The sequence below is a fragment of the Rattus norvegicus genome, chromosome 10 (assembly GCF_036323735.1).
Source record: "Rattus norvegicus strain BN/NHsdMcwi chromosome 10, GRCr8, whole genome shotgun sequence".
In the NCBI taxonomy this organism is placed as follows: domain Eukaryota; kingdom Metazoa; phylum Chordata; class Mammalia; order Rodentia; family Muridae; genus Rattus; species Rattus norvegicus.
This window is the reverse complement of record NC_086028.1, coordinates 65,748,708-65,767,740: the sequence shown is the minus strand read 5'-3', so window position 1 is coordinate 65,767,740 and position 19,033 is coordinate 65,748,708. Positions and strand designations below refer to the sequence as shown.

The 19,033-nt window shown below is 41.9% G+C and overlaps 1 protein-coding gene across 7 annotated transcripts in view; it reads right to left on the bottom strand.

Moving 5' to 3' along the window:
* Window positions 1–7,058: 7,058 nt before the first annotated feature.
* Rhot1 (ras homolog family member T1) overlaps window positions 7,059–19,033 on the bottom strand; it is a 74,996-nt gene continuing 63,021 nt past the window's right edge. For 2 of the 7 annotated variants that reach the window (XM_063269076.1, XM_063269074.1), the window contains exons 19-22: window positions 18,835–18,930; window positions 17,151–17,273; window positions 9,450–9,593; window positions 7,059–8,116 (exon numbers count right to left, since the gene is read on the bottom strand). In XM_063269076.1, the coding sequence (XP_063125146.1) occupies window positions 7,999–8,116; window positions 9,450–9,593; window positions 17,151–17,273; window positions 18,835–18,930 (481 nt within the window). In that variant the 3' untranslated portion in view covers window positions 7,059–7,998. The remainder of the gene's footprint in view (window positions 8,117–9,449; window positions 9,594–17,150; window positions 17,274–18,834; window positions 18,931–19,033) is intronic. The other 5 variants (XM_017597306.3, XM_063269075.1, XM_039086025.2 and 2 more) reach the window with 5 other exon arrangements.

Here is a 19,033-nt window from a genome sequence, read left to right as displayed (position 1 = left end):
CTTCACTTGCTGGTAGAAAAAAAATTTTACTGGGTACTGCATGCCAATTATTGTTTTCATGCCTGAATACAAAGTGGATGTTAAGTCAAAGTCCCACTCTTACAAGGCTCACATCCAAACAGGAAGATAACCTGCAACAAATGAAGAAACACACACACACACACACACACATACACACACACACACACACACACACACACACACACACACAAATGAAAGAAAGGGAGGAGACTGGGACATGGCTCAGTGGTTAAGAGACAGACTGCTCTTCCAGAATTGGCTCAATTCTCAACATCCACATGACAGTTCATAACCACCTGTGACTCTAATTCCAGGGCATCTGGTGCCCTCTTTTGGCTTCTAAGGGAGAGAGAGAGAGAGAGAGAGAGAGAGAGAGAGAGAGAGAGAGAGACAGACAGACAGACAGACAGACAGACAGACAGACAGACAGACATAGGCAGACAATACCTATAGACTTAAGAAAACATTTTTTTTCTGGTTTTTCAAGACAGGGTTTTTCTGTGTAGCCCTGGCTGTCCTGGAATTCACTCTGTAGACTAGGCTGTCCTCAAACTCCAAGATTCCTCCTGCCTCTGCTTCCTGAATGCTGGGATTAAAAGGCATGCACCACCATCTCTGACCTAAAATAAACAAACAAACAAAAAACAAACAAACAAACAAACAAAAAAAGAAAACAGGGAGGAAGCAAGCTGGTAGGTGGAGGTGGACTCATGGATGAGCTTCTAGGTGACTTCTTTAGATTGCACAGTCTGGGAAGTCTCTACTCAAGGGATTGATATATAAACCAAGACATGAGTGACAAAGCACAAAGTAGCTTTCTTGAAAAACATTGTATTTCAGAGAGCAGCTGAAATAGGTATACCATGGGCTAGGAACAGTAAGAGCAGAGTAGCAAGCAAAGAGAAGCTGGGCTAGGCTTTAGGAAGCAGGGTAGGACAAGTAAGATGAAAGCATGGTCGTAGCAAGATGGCTGGTGTAAGGCAGATGGGGTAAACAGCCTTCACCTATGTGATCCTTCTACAGGGGTCACCTAAGACCATCAGAAAACAAAGATATTTATATTATGATTTATAACAGTAGCAATACAGCTACAAAGTAGCAGTGAAGATAATTTTATGGTTGGGGGTCACCACAATATGAGAAACTGTATTAAAGGGTCAAAGCACTAGGAAGGTTGAGAGCCACTATGTTGCAAGATATTTGAACTCACTGTGAATCAGGAAATTATGTTAATTAGTGAAAAAACTTGTTTCTAGTTGTGGTATGGATCAGCCTTTGGCATACACCTTTAATCCCTCTGGCTGGAATATAGACATGCCCTTAGTACTTAACTTTAGCCCATACAATGAAGGTGAAGTTAGTTTGTAGAAGGAACCAGGTACATTTGAAAGTGATGTCTAATTGAGTGTCAAAGTGATAAATCTGGGAAAGATTTGACAGAATAGCATAAGCTACTTAAGGGACAATGCAGAGAAAGAGAGAGGGAGTTCTACCCAGATAGTTATAGACAGGTTGCAGAGAGAGAGAACAAGCTAGACATAGCTGAAGACAGAACAAGCCAGAGAATGAGGAACCAGAGGATTAGAACAGATCGCCAAAGTTAGTATGTGGCCAAGCAGAGCAATTCAGTCAGAAGCTGAGAGAAGCCAGTTTCAATCAGTCAGCTTACAGAGGAGTTTGAGTCAGACCAGTTGAGTTGAACCAGCCAGCAAGAAATCAGGAAGAACTAGAAAGGATGAGCGTATTCAGCAGGAAGTCTCAGAGGCTGAAGATATTCTAGGACTAGGTAAGATTGTAAGGAGGCTAGAAGCTTCCATGACTAGGCCTAGGTTAACAGATGGAGGCAGTAAAACTTGGAGATGACAATTACCTCTGGCAAATAAAAGTTACTTTTATACCACCAAGTACAGAAGGCAATGAATATAATGGAGAAGTAGCTGCAGCAGTTATGAGGCTGGCCCAACCAGGTTAGGTAGCATGGTTCTGAATCATAAATATAGCCAACAGAACAGAGGGCTGGGAGAAGGGCAGTCAGCGCTAGGTTTCCGAAGGACTAGACTACAGTGCCACAGAGGAAACGGTCAGGAGGCGGGAAACAGCAGTGTGGACTTCAGTGGCAAGTGACAGCAACTTAGGAGTCCGAGCTAGACAGCTTAAAATCAAGAGTGTGCTAAGCCCTGTGAACTGCAGTGTAAACAGTGGTTACCTACTGATGACCTCTAGAAACGAAGGCAAAAGGTCTGGGGGAGCTCAAAAGCTATGGAAAATTTGCCTTGCCAATTTTAATTCTCTTTACTAATAAAAATGTAAGAAATATCGAATAATTCCTTTCTATTCTTCCCCTTTTAAGAATGAATACGTTGAAATTTTATTAAAGGCAAGGAAGGAAGCCCAAAGATGCCCAAGGCTAATTCCTATGGAGGAAAAACCCAGAAAACTAAGAATTAGGATAGTGGGTCCTGATCCTAGGCTCAAAGAAGTTCCTTTTAGTATTTGTGTCCAGTGTAAGCTATGAAAGTGTGAAGTGGGATCAATGTACTTTGTGTTTGATTTTAATTTTTTTTTTTTTTCGGAGCTGGGGACCGAACCCAGGGCCTTGCCGCTTGGTAGGCAAGCGCTCTACCACTGAGCTAAATCCCCAACCCCTTGTGTTTGATTTTAAAACCTATGTAAGACAGATTATCACATGGTCATGTACTCAGGGGGGTGAATTCTCCACATAACTAGAATTCAAACTAAATATTTCCTAAGATACTTTGACCTTCTACCCGTGCCAATTACACACTGAAATCAAGCATGGCTACAGGCCTAGAGGGCAGCCAGTCCCATGAAGCACCCAGAACCAACCCTGCGGTCCCCTGAACTTCTTCAAGAACAGAGCACTGTGTGGTTGTGAACAATATGACAGGACAATGAATGTGACAGACACCTCCTTCACATTCAATTCTTGTTTCCATACAAATATGACTACAGGGCTTTTACATTCTTCTCAGCATTGTGTGTTTCCAAATTCCAAGATAATCAGGTGATTTATTAACTAGCAACTGTTATTGATTAAATCAGTTTCTGTACAGTTAAGAATAAACTAGATTTTAATGATCACGTAAACTCAAGGAGCCAGGTGTGGTCACTCTTAACTCTAATCCCAGCACTTGGGAGGCACAGTGGGTAGATCTCTTGTGAATTTGAGGCCAACTTGATCTGCATAGCCAGTTTCAGGCTAGTCAGGGTTACATAGTGAGGCACTGTCTCAAGAAAAAAAAAATTAAGCAAATGAAAAACTATTCAAGGTGCTTGGGAGATGGCCGAATGGTCCAAGTGCTTTCCCCCTTGTAATCATGAGGACCATGGTTCAGATCCCCAGAATCCATGTCAAAGTCTGGTGGGTATGGAGCCTGCCTGTAATTCAAGTTCTCAGATGGTAGAGGTAAGGTCCCCTAAGAAGGCTGGGTAGCTGGATGAGCAAGATTTGCTTAGTATGGGCTCAAACTTGAGACCCCGCTTTAATAAAAAAAAGTGGAAAGCGATAGGGAAAGACATGTGAAGTCACCTTAGGCCTCTTTATACATGCAGACAGACAGTGACACACAACCCCTAACATACTTACATGCACATGCTACACATGAGAAAAAACAAAACAAAAAACTGATCACCGAAGAAAAACCCAGAAAGACTGTTCTGTGGCATGTAAAGGTTGTGTGAAATTCTAAGTTCAGGGTACGTGAAGTCTTACTGGAATGCAGTCACATGCATTTGCTTAGCTTGTACCCAGAGGGGTCTTCATTCTACACAGTGTTCTGTAGTGCAATCCTGATGTTTGCTATTTGTGCTTTTTACAAAGTTCGCAAGCCATAAGTTGCCACATTTGCATTTATACCATTCTAATAATAAGCTCTGGGCTATTTGATCATAAAATACAAATGTAAACTATAAATAGGAAAATGTTCAGAAAGAATTTGTTCTTGCAGAATGTGAATTTTTCAATATGTAAAGATAATTCCGGGAATGCTTTGTGTATATTCAGCTGGCATTCAGCTTTCAAACCCAGGGAGGACACCCTCGGAGTTGCATATTAACAGTTGTTTGCCAGAGAAAAGAGAAAACCTACAGTGCAAATGCTCTCCTAAAGGCACAGCTAAGAACCAGAGTGACTCTGTGAAGTTAGACAGGAGTCCTAGTGGTGGCACAATCCCTAAACCCAGTAAGGTTTATGAACCCCGAAACTGGGATAAGCAGACTGAGGAGTCTGAGTGTGTCACGGGGCAAGGCACTGGTTTCTGAAACGATCTCAGACACACCACTGTGACACCTACAAATCAGATGATGTTTAGCTCTGAAGGCCAACCATATTAACAGACACCTGTTCCTGATGAGAAGGTAATTTAACAGAGTTTAAAACACAAGAAAAGGCCAGCAAAGATGGCTCAGTGGGGTGAAGGACCTTGTCACAAAACCTGATGACTTTTGTCAAATCCTGGGAATTGAGTGTGGAACCCATGTAAAAATGAGAGAAGGCCAGTAAGATAGTTCAGCAGTTAAAAGACGCTTGCTGGCTGAGTTCAAACCCTGGAACACTCATGGTAGAAAAGAGAACCGGGGGTTGGGGATTTAGTTCAGTGGTAGAGCGCTTGCCTAGCAAGCACAAGGCCCTGGGTTCGGTCCCCAGCTCCGAAAAAAAAAAGAGAAAAGAAAAGAAAAGAGAACCAACTCCAGCAGTCTATTGATTTCTACAAGCACACTGAAATCCACTCACCCACATGCAGACAGGTGCAGACAGGTGCGTGCACGCAAAAACATACACACACACACACACACACACACACACACACACACACACACGCTCTTTGGAATCAACCATCTAAAGACACAAATGACTGTACATTTTAAAGAGGCTTTGATACTGACTTACACTAGTACAATTCAGACACTGGGGAGGGGTGCAGCAGCAAATTGAATCTTCCTTGCATCCTAAGGTCATGTTTCACAGTTTTACGCGCCACCACAGAGACTAACTTGCCTGTTTCTTCCTGGCTGCCCAGTATTGTACCACTCTCCTGCAGGCCAGGGTGTTTCTCATTTCACTTGGGATTGGAAAATCAGTGTATCCCCTGTGGTGCCTTCCAGCCAGCTGATGTGTACAAGAAGATTCCCCAAGTCTCCCTACTTTCATCTTGTGGGTCACTTCAGAATGGGTGTGTGTTCCCCAAATGCCTAACACCACAGCCCACTCTTACTCTGGCATTCACCATTGCCTACAACATGGGAAGTCTTCTGGTCAAATGTGATGATGATGTAAGAGCACAAACGAAGACCCCCAGCCACCAAGAGAGAGGCTGTTTCTGTGATTAAGACACAGGACAATAATATTTCAGTGATAGTTCTTTTAAAAATGCCTTATTGCTTATTAAAACATCAAAAACAGCCTCAGAACCGTCCATTTACGAGATGATGCTATTGGTTTCCAGTGAGAAGTTTTCCTTTGATCCTTTAGCTATAACTCCCTCGTTTTTCTGAGTATTCTTAGAGCTTGCATTTTTAGAGCACACTGCCAAAGTAAGAAGCAGCCTTACTGTGCTTTCCCATACTAGCTAGCTGCTCAAGTGTAAACGAGGGGACACTTCCGCAGGCTGAGGAAGGTGGCATGAGGACCTGTGCTCACACCACCACCCAGCTGACAGAACAGAAGGGCATCCAGACTTCACAGTGTGGGTTAGACACCAACAAAGACAAACGGAGCCACTGTCCTGACTGTGTGAACCGAAGAGACTTAAGATGAAAAGATTAGCCAGGCATGGTGGCACTTGCCTTTAAGACTTTAATCCTAGCACTCAGAGGTGCATCTATAAATTTGAAGCCACCCTGGTAAACAAGGGAGTTCAGGCCAGAGTTCATAGGTAAGACCCTGTCTCAAAAACCCCAAAACAAACGAAAAACATGATTGATAAAAAAATTTAAATATTAAACCCAGCACTTTCCACACACAATCACCCCACCCACCTTTAAGACAGCATTTATTTCTCTGTTTGGTCACTCTACTGAACTAGAACTCAGAGATCCGCCTGCCTCTGCCTTCTGAGTGCTGGGATTAAAGGGGTGAGCCACTGTGCCTCTCCCCTTTGTACCTCTCCATGAATTGCTTTCTTTCCTGTTTCTCAAATACAGCAATCTATTAGGCATATCTACTTGAAATATTTTAGTCAAAACAAAGAATTGCGGAAGGAAAGAAATAGCTGTCTTTGAAAAGTGCATAACTGAGATCAGTTTATTTGGTACATGGGAAATTCTCAGAAAAAAAAAAAATCAAAATTAAGTGCCCAAAGATGGCTCAGCAGGTAAAGGCATCTGTTTATCAAGTCTGATGCCCTGAGTTCTATCACCAAGACCACACTAACCAGAGACTGACTCCTCTAACTTCTCTGAGCTCCACACACAGGCCATGGCACACAGATACATAGAATAAAGACCAATGTAATAAAAAATATAATAAGGAAAATAAAAATGAGGTGTCCTCACATTTAATTTCCTTTTTCTTCAAATTTAGAATGAGGGGTTGGGGATTTAGCTCAGTGGTAGAGCGCTTGCCTAGCAAGCGCAAGGCCCTGGGTTCGGTCCCCAGCTCCGGAAAAAAAAAAAAAATTAGAATGAGATGGGAAGAGGAAGGCAGAGGAGAAGCAGGGGAACAGGTTTGTCATTGGCTAAGCCGTCACTGTTGCTCAGGAAGGGGTGACCTCATGGAAAAACAGCCTCCTAACACCAGAGAGAAGAGCCCTCACGTCCCAGGGGCAGCTGCCCGTGTGAGCTGCACGAGAAGCTCAGCAGGCAGGGCAGACGGGTCCTGCAGGCCTGCCCCGAGAACACACTCTAAATAGATCTACACACATCCTACTCAACTCCCTACAACAGCACTGTTTTGTATAAAAAAATAATGTCTAATCTAAGAAAGGTAGAAACCAGAGGAGCAGACTTACATCTGGACAGATTTTTACCTCAGAAGACAAAAAAAAAAACAAAACAAAACAAAACAAAAAACCTCAAGATCACAGTACACAGTAGTTATTTATTTAAATACTTGAAAAGGTCAATGATGGAAAAAATAGGTTTATTGTGAGAGTTTATATTCATTAGATTTATTTTACCATTAAAAAAATGTTGCCTCTAGGTTATCCTGGCCAGATATAGAACAGTTCATGACACATGCAGCTACGGCAATATACTACACAGACACAGCCATGATAGGACGGTTTTCACTCTGGGTGAGTCAGCGGTGGTCAGGGTGGCTTCTTTAATAGAACTAAAAACATTGATAATATACAAATTGTTTTCCCCATTTGACTGAAAGGGCTATAAAATCCACACTCTGACAAAGAAGCAATGTGGTGACACGGGTAACCTCCGCTACCTGTTTCTGCCTCAGGTCCTCAGCCACATACTCAGCTCCACAACTTTCTAGGTTTCATGATGGCTTTAATGCCGGCCTACCACAGTGACGGAAACAGAGTGGTTTTGGAAAGCTGACCTTGACTCCTGTGTGATCTTAAAAGTGGAGAGAAATGGCTATAGAAGCCAAAGGCTCATTCTGAGTCCCCTTGAAATAACGTGTGATACCTGAGTAAACACAACCCCTGGGACTGAACCTAGCAGGTGGGCCACACAACACTACTGGAGAAATGTCTGGAAATACCATTTCTAGAAGTCGGTTCAGGAGACCATATCTTGCTTGAATATTTACATTATTTACAGAATATTCCCTTTTGGCCTTTGAAACTTAGCCATTTATATTTGGCTACTAAGATGTTTTCTTTCCACATGCCAGCCAATACTGCAGTCATTACTATGAGTAAAATACTCTTATGCATGAATTACTAATATTAATAAAGTAACTCTGCATGTATAAATATCTCAGTGTCTCTAGCAGAACTTAAAGCATTCAGGATGTACATAGAAGTGTGTGTGTGGGAGGCCGGTTCTTGATCTTAATCATCGCTGTTTCAATAGTGCTCTGTACATAGCAAAGCCCACGACTGCAAAGACAGTAGCACCAAAGCTTGCTCGAAGCCAGAATGTTGAGCTCTTGAGGTCAGCTTGTGTCACGTGCCTGCAGTTAGAAAATAGAATTAATATTTAAAACATTATTAGTAGGAAAAAGTCACAGTTCTCATCTAGCAGTCTATCTGGGGAAGTATTAGCACACTTGTCAGGCTAATTGCATACAGTAATGCTTGCCCAGAGCATTTATCCGTATGGCTATACACACAATAGAGACATCGGCAAAGACAAATGTCTTTACAATTAGCTACTACTTGGAAGTCAACACCTAAAATTTTATATATTTTTGTCACATGGGAAATGAAATCAGATAAATCATCTGAATACTTCTCAACGTTATCATAGTCCTTCAAAATGAGAATTAGGCTGGAGCTTCTCATTTTCAGGGCCCATCTGTTCATGGAAGGTGAGGAAGACAAGTCTTCTCTCTTGTAAGCAGTTAATTGACAAGTGACGGTACTGTCTCAAGAGCAATGAAATTTACCCTCTAAAATATACCCAAGAAGGAAGGGAAGATTGACCAGTCTGCATTAGTTTGGTTACTGCTAACCAAAGAGAAAAACCCCCAAAACTAAACCCAACAAACCTTGATGTTAGTCAGACAGGCAGTGATAACGACAGCAAATGAAGGGCATGATGTAATGTGATGCATCAAAGGGTAATGGCACAGAAGAAGCCATATTATGCATAACAAGAACAGGGACAGCCTGTGCCACAAACTCAGTTTGTGAGCATGCTCAGTTAATAACGCTGCTAAGCACCCTCAGGCATCTCAAGTATGACAGCTTACCACAAACAGAACAGAGCTTAAAGCAACTGTCTGAACACTGTATTTAAGTGTCAGTGAAGAGAGTTAGGCTGGGCTTTCAGGTAAGCGGACACAACAGAGGTGCTACGAGAACTTCCAGAATTAAAAGCTCAGTTTAGATAGTCTTGGCGACTTTACAATTAGGCAGGTTTGAAGCAAGAGTCAGATCATTAAAAGAAGATGACACTGTCATATGCAAAGGAATTAAGAGCTAAGAGTTCAAATTGTATATAACTATTAGCCTTAGTCACAGCTATACAAGTTGGGTTAGTTCTCACAAATGCAACCTGCTCTTCCCTAGAAACCACTGCAACACAAGCCAGTGCCCCATGCTCCTCACCACAGGCAAACAACACATGCACTCCACATCTCATCCTTACCACAGTCTCTTTTCCCGTAATTATGTTTTACACAGCAAAGTGGTACCACAGCTTCATTCTACATTCTAAGTTAGTTCTTCTAGCAGGCGTTGTTTTTATTTTTTAAAAGGTTAGGGAACGAGAATATTTAGATCTGTTTTTTCTAGCTGGGAAGATTCTAACAAGGCCAGCCCATTGGTGATGAGAAATGTTACCTGTTGTCAAGAAAAATCTGACCACGGGATGACTCCATGAAGATGGAATCTTCTACAGAGCGGACGGCGTGCACCTGGTGAGTAATACTGCCTTCGTCGTCCGCTAACAGCATGGCGCCCCACTCAGCTACCCGGGCTTTTAACCTTTCACACACATGCACACAGTTGGTAGTTCACAGCAGAGCTCACCAAAGAACAGGACTCAAAATAACATCTCTCAATTAAACATCCTACATATATTTTGGGTTGCTTTTCTATCAGATTGAATTTTATGCTTTCTCTATATATTTAAAATATATGTATTACATAGATAAATGCCGAGTTATAAACAATCTCTAAGTACTCTTAAAACATTCATCCACTGAACAAGGAGACAAAAGCTGCTACATGCATCTCCTATATAACCCTAGGAGGCTGGTCTTAGTATCCATGAGACACAAAGAAATCCTTCAAACCACTGCTGTATGCACCAGCTGACAACATAGGACAACCGCAGTAGTCACTAAAATGAGGTTAATCATCACTAGTTATGAAGTGTATGAACTTAGAATTTCAGAATGCTGAAAACTAAAAGTACTATCCATGAAAAAAAATGACTCCAACATTGCAAACTGTCAGATATCAAGAATTCACACTGAGATGAACAGTTTGCATTTCCAATAGTCAGAGATGACTTAAAGCAGTGGTTCTCAACCTGGGCCCTGTAGGGGGTCGAATGATCCTTTCACAGGGGCCACCTAAGACCATCAGAAAACACAGATATACATTACAAATTTTAACAGCAGCAAACTATCAGTTATGAAGTAGCAATGAAAATACTTCTATGGTTAGAGGTCACCACAACATGAGGATCTGAATTAAAGGGTCACAGCGTTGAGAACCATGGACTTAAAGTAACATCACAGGCTGAGAGTGTGTGAAGCTTTTGCTTCAACTTTTGCATGCTTATTATGGGGAATACTGGGGATAAGCTAGGGCCTTCACCGCCCATCGCTGATCTACATCTCCAGTTGTATTATTTTGTTTTGAGGCAGGGATTTGGGATGTGCCTTGAGCCTATGATCCTCCCACTTCGGCTGGAATTGTGGGCAGGAGCCACTATGTCCAGACAGCTTGCTTTTGTTTAATTTTGTCCTCTATTCTTCAACGTACAGGGAGAGAGGGATGAGCATTAAAGCTAGCCATAGTCCGCCAGCATCTGTCACAATTAGTTCTCACCAAGAGTCCTCATTTGAGTGTGCGCTTCGAGAAGCTCCTTTGTCGCTGTTGTTTTCCAGTGTTGTTACTTGTGTGGGGGTGAGGAGAATGTGGGGAGGCCAGCGCTGCAAGTGCAAGTTGGAGGCCAACATGAAGGGGTCAGTGTTCTCCTGCCATCAGGTGGGTCCCAGGGATTAAACTCAGGTTGTCATGCTTAATGGCAAGTGACTTTACCCTCCGAGCCATCTGGCTGCCCCTTGTTTGTCTTTGAGACAAGGTCTAATTCTGCCTCAGTCTTCCGAGATCTTTGATTTTAAGAATGCGGCCACACTCAGCTTCCTTTTTGTTATGTTTGTTGTTGTATTTTAAATATTTTATTAGATTTTATAATGTGTTTTATCTGTATGTATGCATGCCTGTCACCTTAGAGGTCAGAAGGAGAACACAAGGATCCCCCTGGATCTAGAGTTACAGATGGCTGTGAACTATCATGTGGGTGCCGGGAATCAACAAATGCTCTTCTAACCACTGCACCCTATTTCTAGCACATCTTCTATACTCCAGTAGTACTTTAATTAGTATTCCCCTATAATGTCGTACAAAGGAATTTGACATTTTAATCTTTATTCCTTTTATCCTCCCACTTATCCTTCTAACTATAACTCACAGGACACAAATACAGTGGTATTTTAACTTTACAACTCCATTCATGTATCTCAGGGATGAACTTTTAAGAAAATACTCTTAGATAAATGTAATTCACGACATTACATTTGTGTCTTAGGACACAGAAGTATTAGCCATAGCTTTTCTATTTTTCCAAATTATACATTTCGAGTTGAAAACTATCACAAAAGGTTACCAAAACTATAATCAAATTCTGATTCTATATATGCTATTAAAAAAAGGTTTCTAGGGCTGGAGAGATGGCTCAGAGGTTAAGAGCACTGACTGCTCCTCCAGAGGTCCTGAGTTCAATTCCCAGCAACCACATGGTGGCTCACAACCATCTGTAATGGGATCTGATGCCCTCTTCTGGTGTGTCTGAAGATGGTGACAGTGTACTCACACACATAAGGTGAAGAGATAGATGAATTGCATTAACAAATAAAAAATATAATAAGGAAAATAAAAATGAGGTGTCCTCACATTTAATTTCCTTTTTCTTCAAATTTAGAATGAGGGGTTGGGGATTTAGCTCAGTGGTAGAGCGCTTGCCTAGCAAGCGCAAGGCCCTGGGTTCGGTCCCCAGCTCCGAGCAGCAAGCCAAGCAGCAGAACTTGGCAGCAGAAAGAAAGGGGCTATGAGATCTCCCTCTATTACTAAGGAAAGCCACCTGAGGTCAGGCACGTGGCAGGCGTGTCCCTGAACAGAGGCTCAGAGAGGATTGTGTGAAGCTGTGGAGGTGAAGCCTGGATCGCCACAGAGAACCCCAAGAGGTCAGAGATGCCAGAGCTGCGGGACACCTGCTGAGGAAAGTTGTTACCAGAGAGTGGAGCCAACCAAAGAGAAAAGTGCTGCCATCAACAAAGGCGGCAGGAGTTGGAGACCTGAAGAGCACTTTGACATCTGACATGGAGATGCAGAATCTGTAGCTTGCCCACTACAGGTTTTTTGGGTCTTGCTTTGACCCAGTAATTCCTTACTATACCCCCTTCCCTACAGTTTTGAATGGTACTGTATCCTATGCCATTGTATGTTGGAAGTGTGTGATCTGATGTTTGGCTTTGATTTTATATGGTATTACATTGAACAGCTTGTATGAATCTCAGAAGAGACTCTGGACTTTGGACTTTTAATATTGTTCAGACTGTGACAGACTATGGGGACTTTTGAAGTAGGACTAAAAGTATTTCGCATTATGTTATGACTACAAGTGTATGGGCAGGGAGTGGAACATGATTCTACAGAAAAGAACAGACTAGATTCATGTGTTTGAATTCTTGGCTAATAGGGAGTGGCATATTAGAAGGTGTGGCCTTGTTGGAGGAAGTGTGTCACTGTGGAGGTGAGCTCCAAGGTTTCACATATGCTCAAGTTTGGCCAACGTGACAGTCTCCTTCTGCTACCTTTGGATCAAGATGCAGAACTCTCAGTTCCTTCAGCACCATATCTGTCTTCACACTGCCACACTTCCCACCATGATAATGGACTAAACCTCTGAAACTGTAAGCTGGCCTCAATGAAATGTTTTTCTTTATAAGAGCTGCTATGCTCGTGATGTCTCTTCACAGCAATTAAACCCAAAGACAAAACTGTGAAGCTATGTGTTCAGATATGTGTTTGTATGTAGCCCTTGCTGTCCTGGAACTCACAGCTCCTCCTGTCTCTGCCTCTGGAGTGCTGGGTTAAAACTGTGCTTTCTTTTGTGCATGTGTGCATGTGCCCCACTCTGTAAATCAAACACTTAGTGGGAAGTGGGAACCGTCCTCAGGAAATGAGACTCAGCTAAAAGTCCTTCAACAACTTTTAATGAACTGGGTTTTTTTCTGCTTATATTAATAATATTAATTAGCATACACTTAGCATGGCAACCGACAGTGACCAACACCAACTACTGTCAAAGCCTGAGAATGGAAGTCTCCATTCTCCTCTCGCCATCCAGATACTCTTCCTCGGGTGAGTAGTAAACGTAGGGTAAAGAATGGGGACACTGTCATCCCTCTTTTTCTGCTGTATTTGTTTGTGACAAGCTCTTGAACTTGTGGTAATCTCTGACCTCAGCACCACACCTGACTCAGTCTGTGTCCATTTTCAAGGACTTTACCTTAAAACTAAGACTGCAAAATAGTGGCATATACACATGATTTGTTCTGGTAATTTCTTAAGTCTTTAATGTGTATTTGTCAATTACCAGAACATTTCACATTAAATTTTGGATTTTTGGTGGGGTTTTGTGTGTTGAGGCCAGGTGTGTAGCCATGGCTGCCCTGGAACTCAGAGCTCCACATGCCTCTGCCTGGACTGCTGGGACCAAAGGCCTGTGCCATCACAGGGTCTCATTCTAGTCCATTAGAACAAATTCTATGGTACAAACTGGCTTCAAACCCATGGTAATTCTCCTGCCTCAGCCTTTCTAGTGTTGGGAAGAGAAGCATGGGTAATACCATGTAACAAGCTCATGCACATAAAACTTCTGATTTTTAGTCTTTTGTAGAATCAGAAAGCCGGCCAACAGCAGTCCTACCCAGCGCAGGAGTAGAGCTGAACAGTGAGTGCCTCTTGCAGACGGGACTGTTCCAGTTGCCATCTCTCCTCACACTCAGGCATTTCATCCATCCACATCCTCACCTACAGTTCTAGGTCCTTTGGGAACTGAGTTTAGACCTCTATCCACCCAGCTGCTTTCCTACCTAGAAGAAACTTAGTATAGAACCCCTGAAGCTCACTGTACTTCTATCCAATACACGGAGAAGCAGCAACTGAGGAGAAGCAGCAACTGAGGTGAGAATGGTGCCCTCTGAAATGGACATTGTCCTCCTCCTTACCTTTCTGTGCTTTATCACCAGAAGTCAGTAATGAGTGCTGACACTATTATGACATTACTTCCCATTTTAACAGATGTGAGAAAGGGCTCACTTGTTACAGGATCTCGGTGTAGAACAAGTACATCAATTCACTGTGTCTCCAAACTATCTCACCTAGAAACTGACCGAATCAAGCTATGGGGAAAATTGTTACCAATGCTACAGAGAATGACTCAGTCTGCTATGACAGCAGTTAAGAGCTTCCAAAAACAGATATTGAAATGGTGTTTTATAATTACAATAAGCCAAGGTGGGCTCACCAAGAATAAGATATCAAACAGAAGTCACTTTCTGTTCAGTAACAAAACAATCCACTGGTAAGTCAGGGGAATGTGACAAAAATTACAGACTGATTAAAAAAAAAATCCTTGGAGTTGGGGATTTAGCTCAGTGGTAGAGCACTTGCCTAGCAAGCACAAGGCCCTGGGTTCGGTCCCCAGCTCCGAAAAAAAGAAAAAAAAAAAATCCTTTCCTAAAACTCCTCCTGATAGCTAAGTATCTACAGTATGTACTAGATAATAACATATAAAGTATACTAGATAATAATATATAATATATTAAGTAACACACAATATATACTAGGTAATAATATACAATGTATATTAGGTAATAATATATTTTTTCTTTTTTTTTTTTTTTTTGAGCTAGGTTCTCAGGATGAAGTTTAGTCATGCCTCAAACTTACTTGTGTAAGCCAGGATGGCCTTGAACTGGAGATCCTCCTGCCTCAGCTACTTGAGTGTCTCAGCTTAATGATACAACAGTTTTTAAAATTTATTACTTATTGTTTCATTTTATTTTTTGAGATAGGTGCTTAAATAGCCCAAGCTAGCCTCAAACTCCTTATGTGAGTCAATTCCTGATCCTCCTACCTCAGTCTCTCAAGTGCTGGGATTACAGATGTGTCCCCCACACCTGGCTCAAGTGTTATTTTTTGCCAACTGAGTTTTACATTTATCACTGGCAGTTTCCTTCTTATGGCCTGTCCACTTCTTTTTTTCCAACATTATCAGTAACTTGAAAACGAAAACACATCTAATCTATGCAATTTGCAAATAACAAAATGATTGTTATATAATGCGACAAATTATAAAAATAATGTTTAAATGACTGAGCTAAAACAAATGGATTAAAAAGTAATATTTAGTAGAGAGATATATGTACCTATATTTACATTTCAAAATGTCAACTAAAATATTAAGAACACAACCAGAGAGGAAGGGACATGCGCTAATAGTGCTTCTGATGAAGAAAAGAACCAGTTTTGATTAACCGCAGTTAATAACACATGTCAACAGTGGGATGGGCCACTAAGAACGTTGTCATGTATTAGCTGAGGCCTGAACATGTGCCGGCTAGTTCTAGTCAGACAACACCTCCTGCACCACTGCTAGCAACTCTGTGGCACCTGCTAACTTACAGGGATTTCAGATGGCAACAATAAAAATGATGAGGTCCCTAAAAATCACCTGATTCTTCAGCCTGGAGGGGAAGAGTGGTGTGTGTACTGTTCCAAGCACAGAGCTAAGTAACAGAGGGAAAGCTACAGGAAAAACATTTTACCTAAAAATTAAGAGCAAAAGCAAAACTTCTCTCCAAAGAAAGCTATAGCCACCTTTCAGGAAGCTGTGCAGAGAGCCGTTCGCAAGGCGCTAGCAGACACAGTTCAGAATCTCCTGGAGCTCCTCAGTTTGTTTGGTTTGAACTAGCCTAACACTTTTGCCAGTCACCATGGGGAGTCTGTCTGGTTCCTCCTTTACAAGATGCTCTCAAGAGAGAGGCAGAACTTTACTACCAGGCGAGCGGGTAATCCCTTCAAAACAGTACCTGAAGGGGCTACATTCCTATTGTGGAGCTGCTATTGCTCAAAGCATCCCTGAAACACTTGCAGAATGCCTTTAACACTTACAAACTGTCAGCATCTCCAGGCTCAGCTCCGACACTGGTGATGAGCACATACCAGATTATTTAGTCCAGTTAGAGTCTAGCCAGGATATAGATGTAGTGAGAGTATTCAAGGATGGACCACATAGCTGAGCCACTTTAAACTAAGTCTATTATTAGCCTGATCATCTGTTTAATCAAGTATAGCTCTTAACTATATTTAGATGATTTAAAAAAACAGTCATCCTTAGACATACAAATTTGACATAAAATATAAACTAATATCACATATGTTTTTAAATTTAAAAACATTTAAAAGGGTAGCATGAGAAGAATAATAAAGTTCATTGCTTTGAGAGAATAAATGCACCCCTCCCCCCATTTCAGTTTTGAGAGAATACATTACGTTCTAGGACTATGTCATAGCTTAGCACCTTAAGAATGACTTCAGTAAGCAATCTGCTTGTTTGGAGTAAACAGGGTTAATAAACTTGAGGGAGGAGGGCTTAGAATCCAGCACTACAGCTTCTTTCTATATTCCTTAAAACTTTAAAGCTGATTGTTAGTTTTGTTTCTAGAACCCTTGTTCTTTCAAGTAAACATTCCAGGTCCTTTTTTCCCCCAAAAGATATACTGGAACTACAAATGGTTTCAAGAAAAGAATACAATTCATATTAGCACGGTCTGCATGTGGTATGTCATAGGAATGTGAACTAAATACAGTACAGTGTTTTTGATTTTGAATTGACAAGTCTGTTCCTTACTACGAAAGTCCTCCTAGTCTACAATTCACACCCAAAGATTATAATATCCACGTACTTAGTATGTCCTCAGACGGAACAGATGGCTACTTTTCTAATGAAAAAGACTCAAATCTTGTTTTATAGTTCCCGAAATAAACCTATTAATTAGAAAACATTATTAATGATGATTCCCAAACTAAACACTGTCATCACATTGAGCCTTCCAGTGGAAGTTAGTGGGGGTCAGTTGGCTTTTGCTTTTGTAGTGAGTAGCTAGATAAAAATAGTTATCCACTTTTTCTTTTGTATTTTAACAGAATGCCTGGTACCCAGTAAATAAAGTTAAGAACCTGTTAAGAACTGCAGTGAAGACTTTGTTCTTTACAGATTGCAGCAAGTCTGAGTTGAGGAGGTTCTGACAGATGCAAAAGGTGCACCTGTTGCAGGTGCACATACAGCGTAACCGGGCATGGCTGTGAAAACACACAGAAGGACAGGGTTGAGTTTTCACTTAGCAATATGGCACAGCCGAGTGTGCCGACTTAAAAAAAAAGATTTAGGCATAAGCAACACTGACTGTAGAAAGGAGAAGGACAGTGTGGGGCATGCTAAAGTTGTGCAGAATTCCACATTTGCTGAAAGTACAGTGAGCAGGAACAGTTTCCTCCCTCCCTATAGGAAATCTAAGGAATATTAGCTAGCACTTTAAAAAACTGTTGGAAGGGGGAATGGAATCGCCATTAGATGAGTTTTAGTGGAATACATATGCACAGCAATAGATGGCACCCTCAACTAAATTAATAAAAATAAAACTTGAGTAAGCCATAGCACCAACTGAAAGGACAGGCTTGCTAGCATTTGAGTAAGCACTCCCTGGTTTTCCTCCTCCCTCAGCATACACATGCCTGAAAACCAGGAAGGAGAAGGGGGACAAACATACAAAAGCCAACCCTAGGAAGATATGAACTGCATCGTCTTTAATTCACCAAGCACTCTGGCTCCCAGAGGAAATCAGAGTGCTTCATAAATCTGTACTGGAAGAAATGCAGGGTTAATGTCAGCAGCTACAAACAGCAGCTGTAAGTATGACGGGTGACACTCTGGTAAGGATGTAACCCACAGTGAGCCAATTGAGTTGGTTAGGAATTGAAGAGCTTTCTGACTCCTTTCTGGTTGAGTGGAGTCTCACTGGTTAGCGCAGGCACCTGGGTCACCCACTTCACCTACGCCCTGACTAGAATGCAGGGGCTTTCAATGACTGCCAGTGGTCAAACCAAGCCATCACACCACCCATGACAAGGTACTGACGGGCGCAGAACCCACTGAGAAGAGCACCATCGGATAAATTAATGCCATCACTTCCTGTGACATCTGGTCATTTTCGGAGGCTTCTCAGTCAAAGGACTTGGCTTAGCTTGTGAGAGCTGATGAGACCACAGCGCACAGTGGCGTGGCTGTGGCCATTAGCAGCATCCCAAAAGTGCCTAACTCCCAATATGAAGAAAAACAAGAATCAATTTTGAGAATTAATGCTCAAGATATTTCTTTTAAAAACCTGGTTTGTGGTAAGGAATTGTATGTCCGCTACCAAGACACTGCCAGCTGTCATACTAGAATCCATTTGTGATATTATAAACTCGATCTGACTCTTCTACATGAACATGGCTCCACCCACCAAAAAGGAGAGGTGCAGACTGCTGAGCAACAGGGAGACGCTTCATGAGAAGTGGTTTGTAACTGATTACGTAGGGAGTGTCCGTATATGTACATTTATCATATATACACACACACGCTCACACGCGGGTTAGCACGGTGCATTAGAGGCCCAGCTCTAGGCCCGCCTGCAGCTACCTAAGCAGCTGGTGCGGCACGGACACAGCAGGGACAGCACGGTGAGTTACAGCTAGGCAGGGCATCTGACCAAGCAGTGCGTTTCTAGATATTTCTAAATATTAACAGCAAGGAAGGAGATTGGGCCACCCTATAAGAAAATGTAAACAAACCCCACAGAATCATAAAGAAAAAGTAACTTACAAAGCAGTTTTTAGAAAGACCCAGATTTTTCTCAAATTCTCTATTCTATCAGTGCTGCCCATGTCTCGGGAGAGGCTGCCTCTGTAATGATCCTCTCTGTAGATAACATACATGAGAGTTTTAAAGCAAAGGTAAAACAAGGGTTTTTAAATCTTATATTAATAGGAATGACTTGTCTTTCAATAAAGATAGAAAAGCA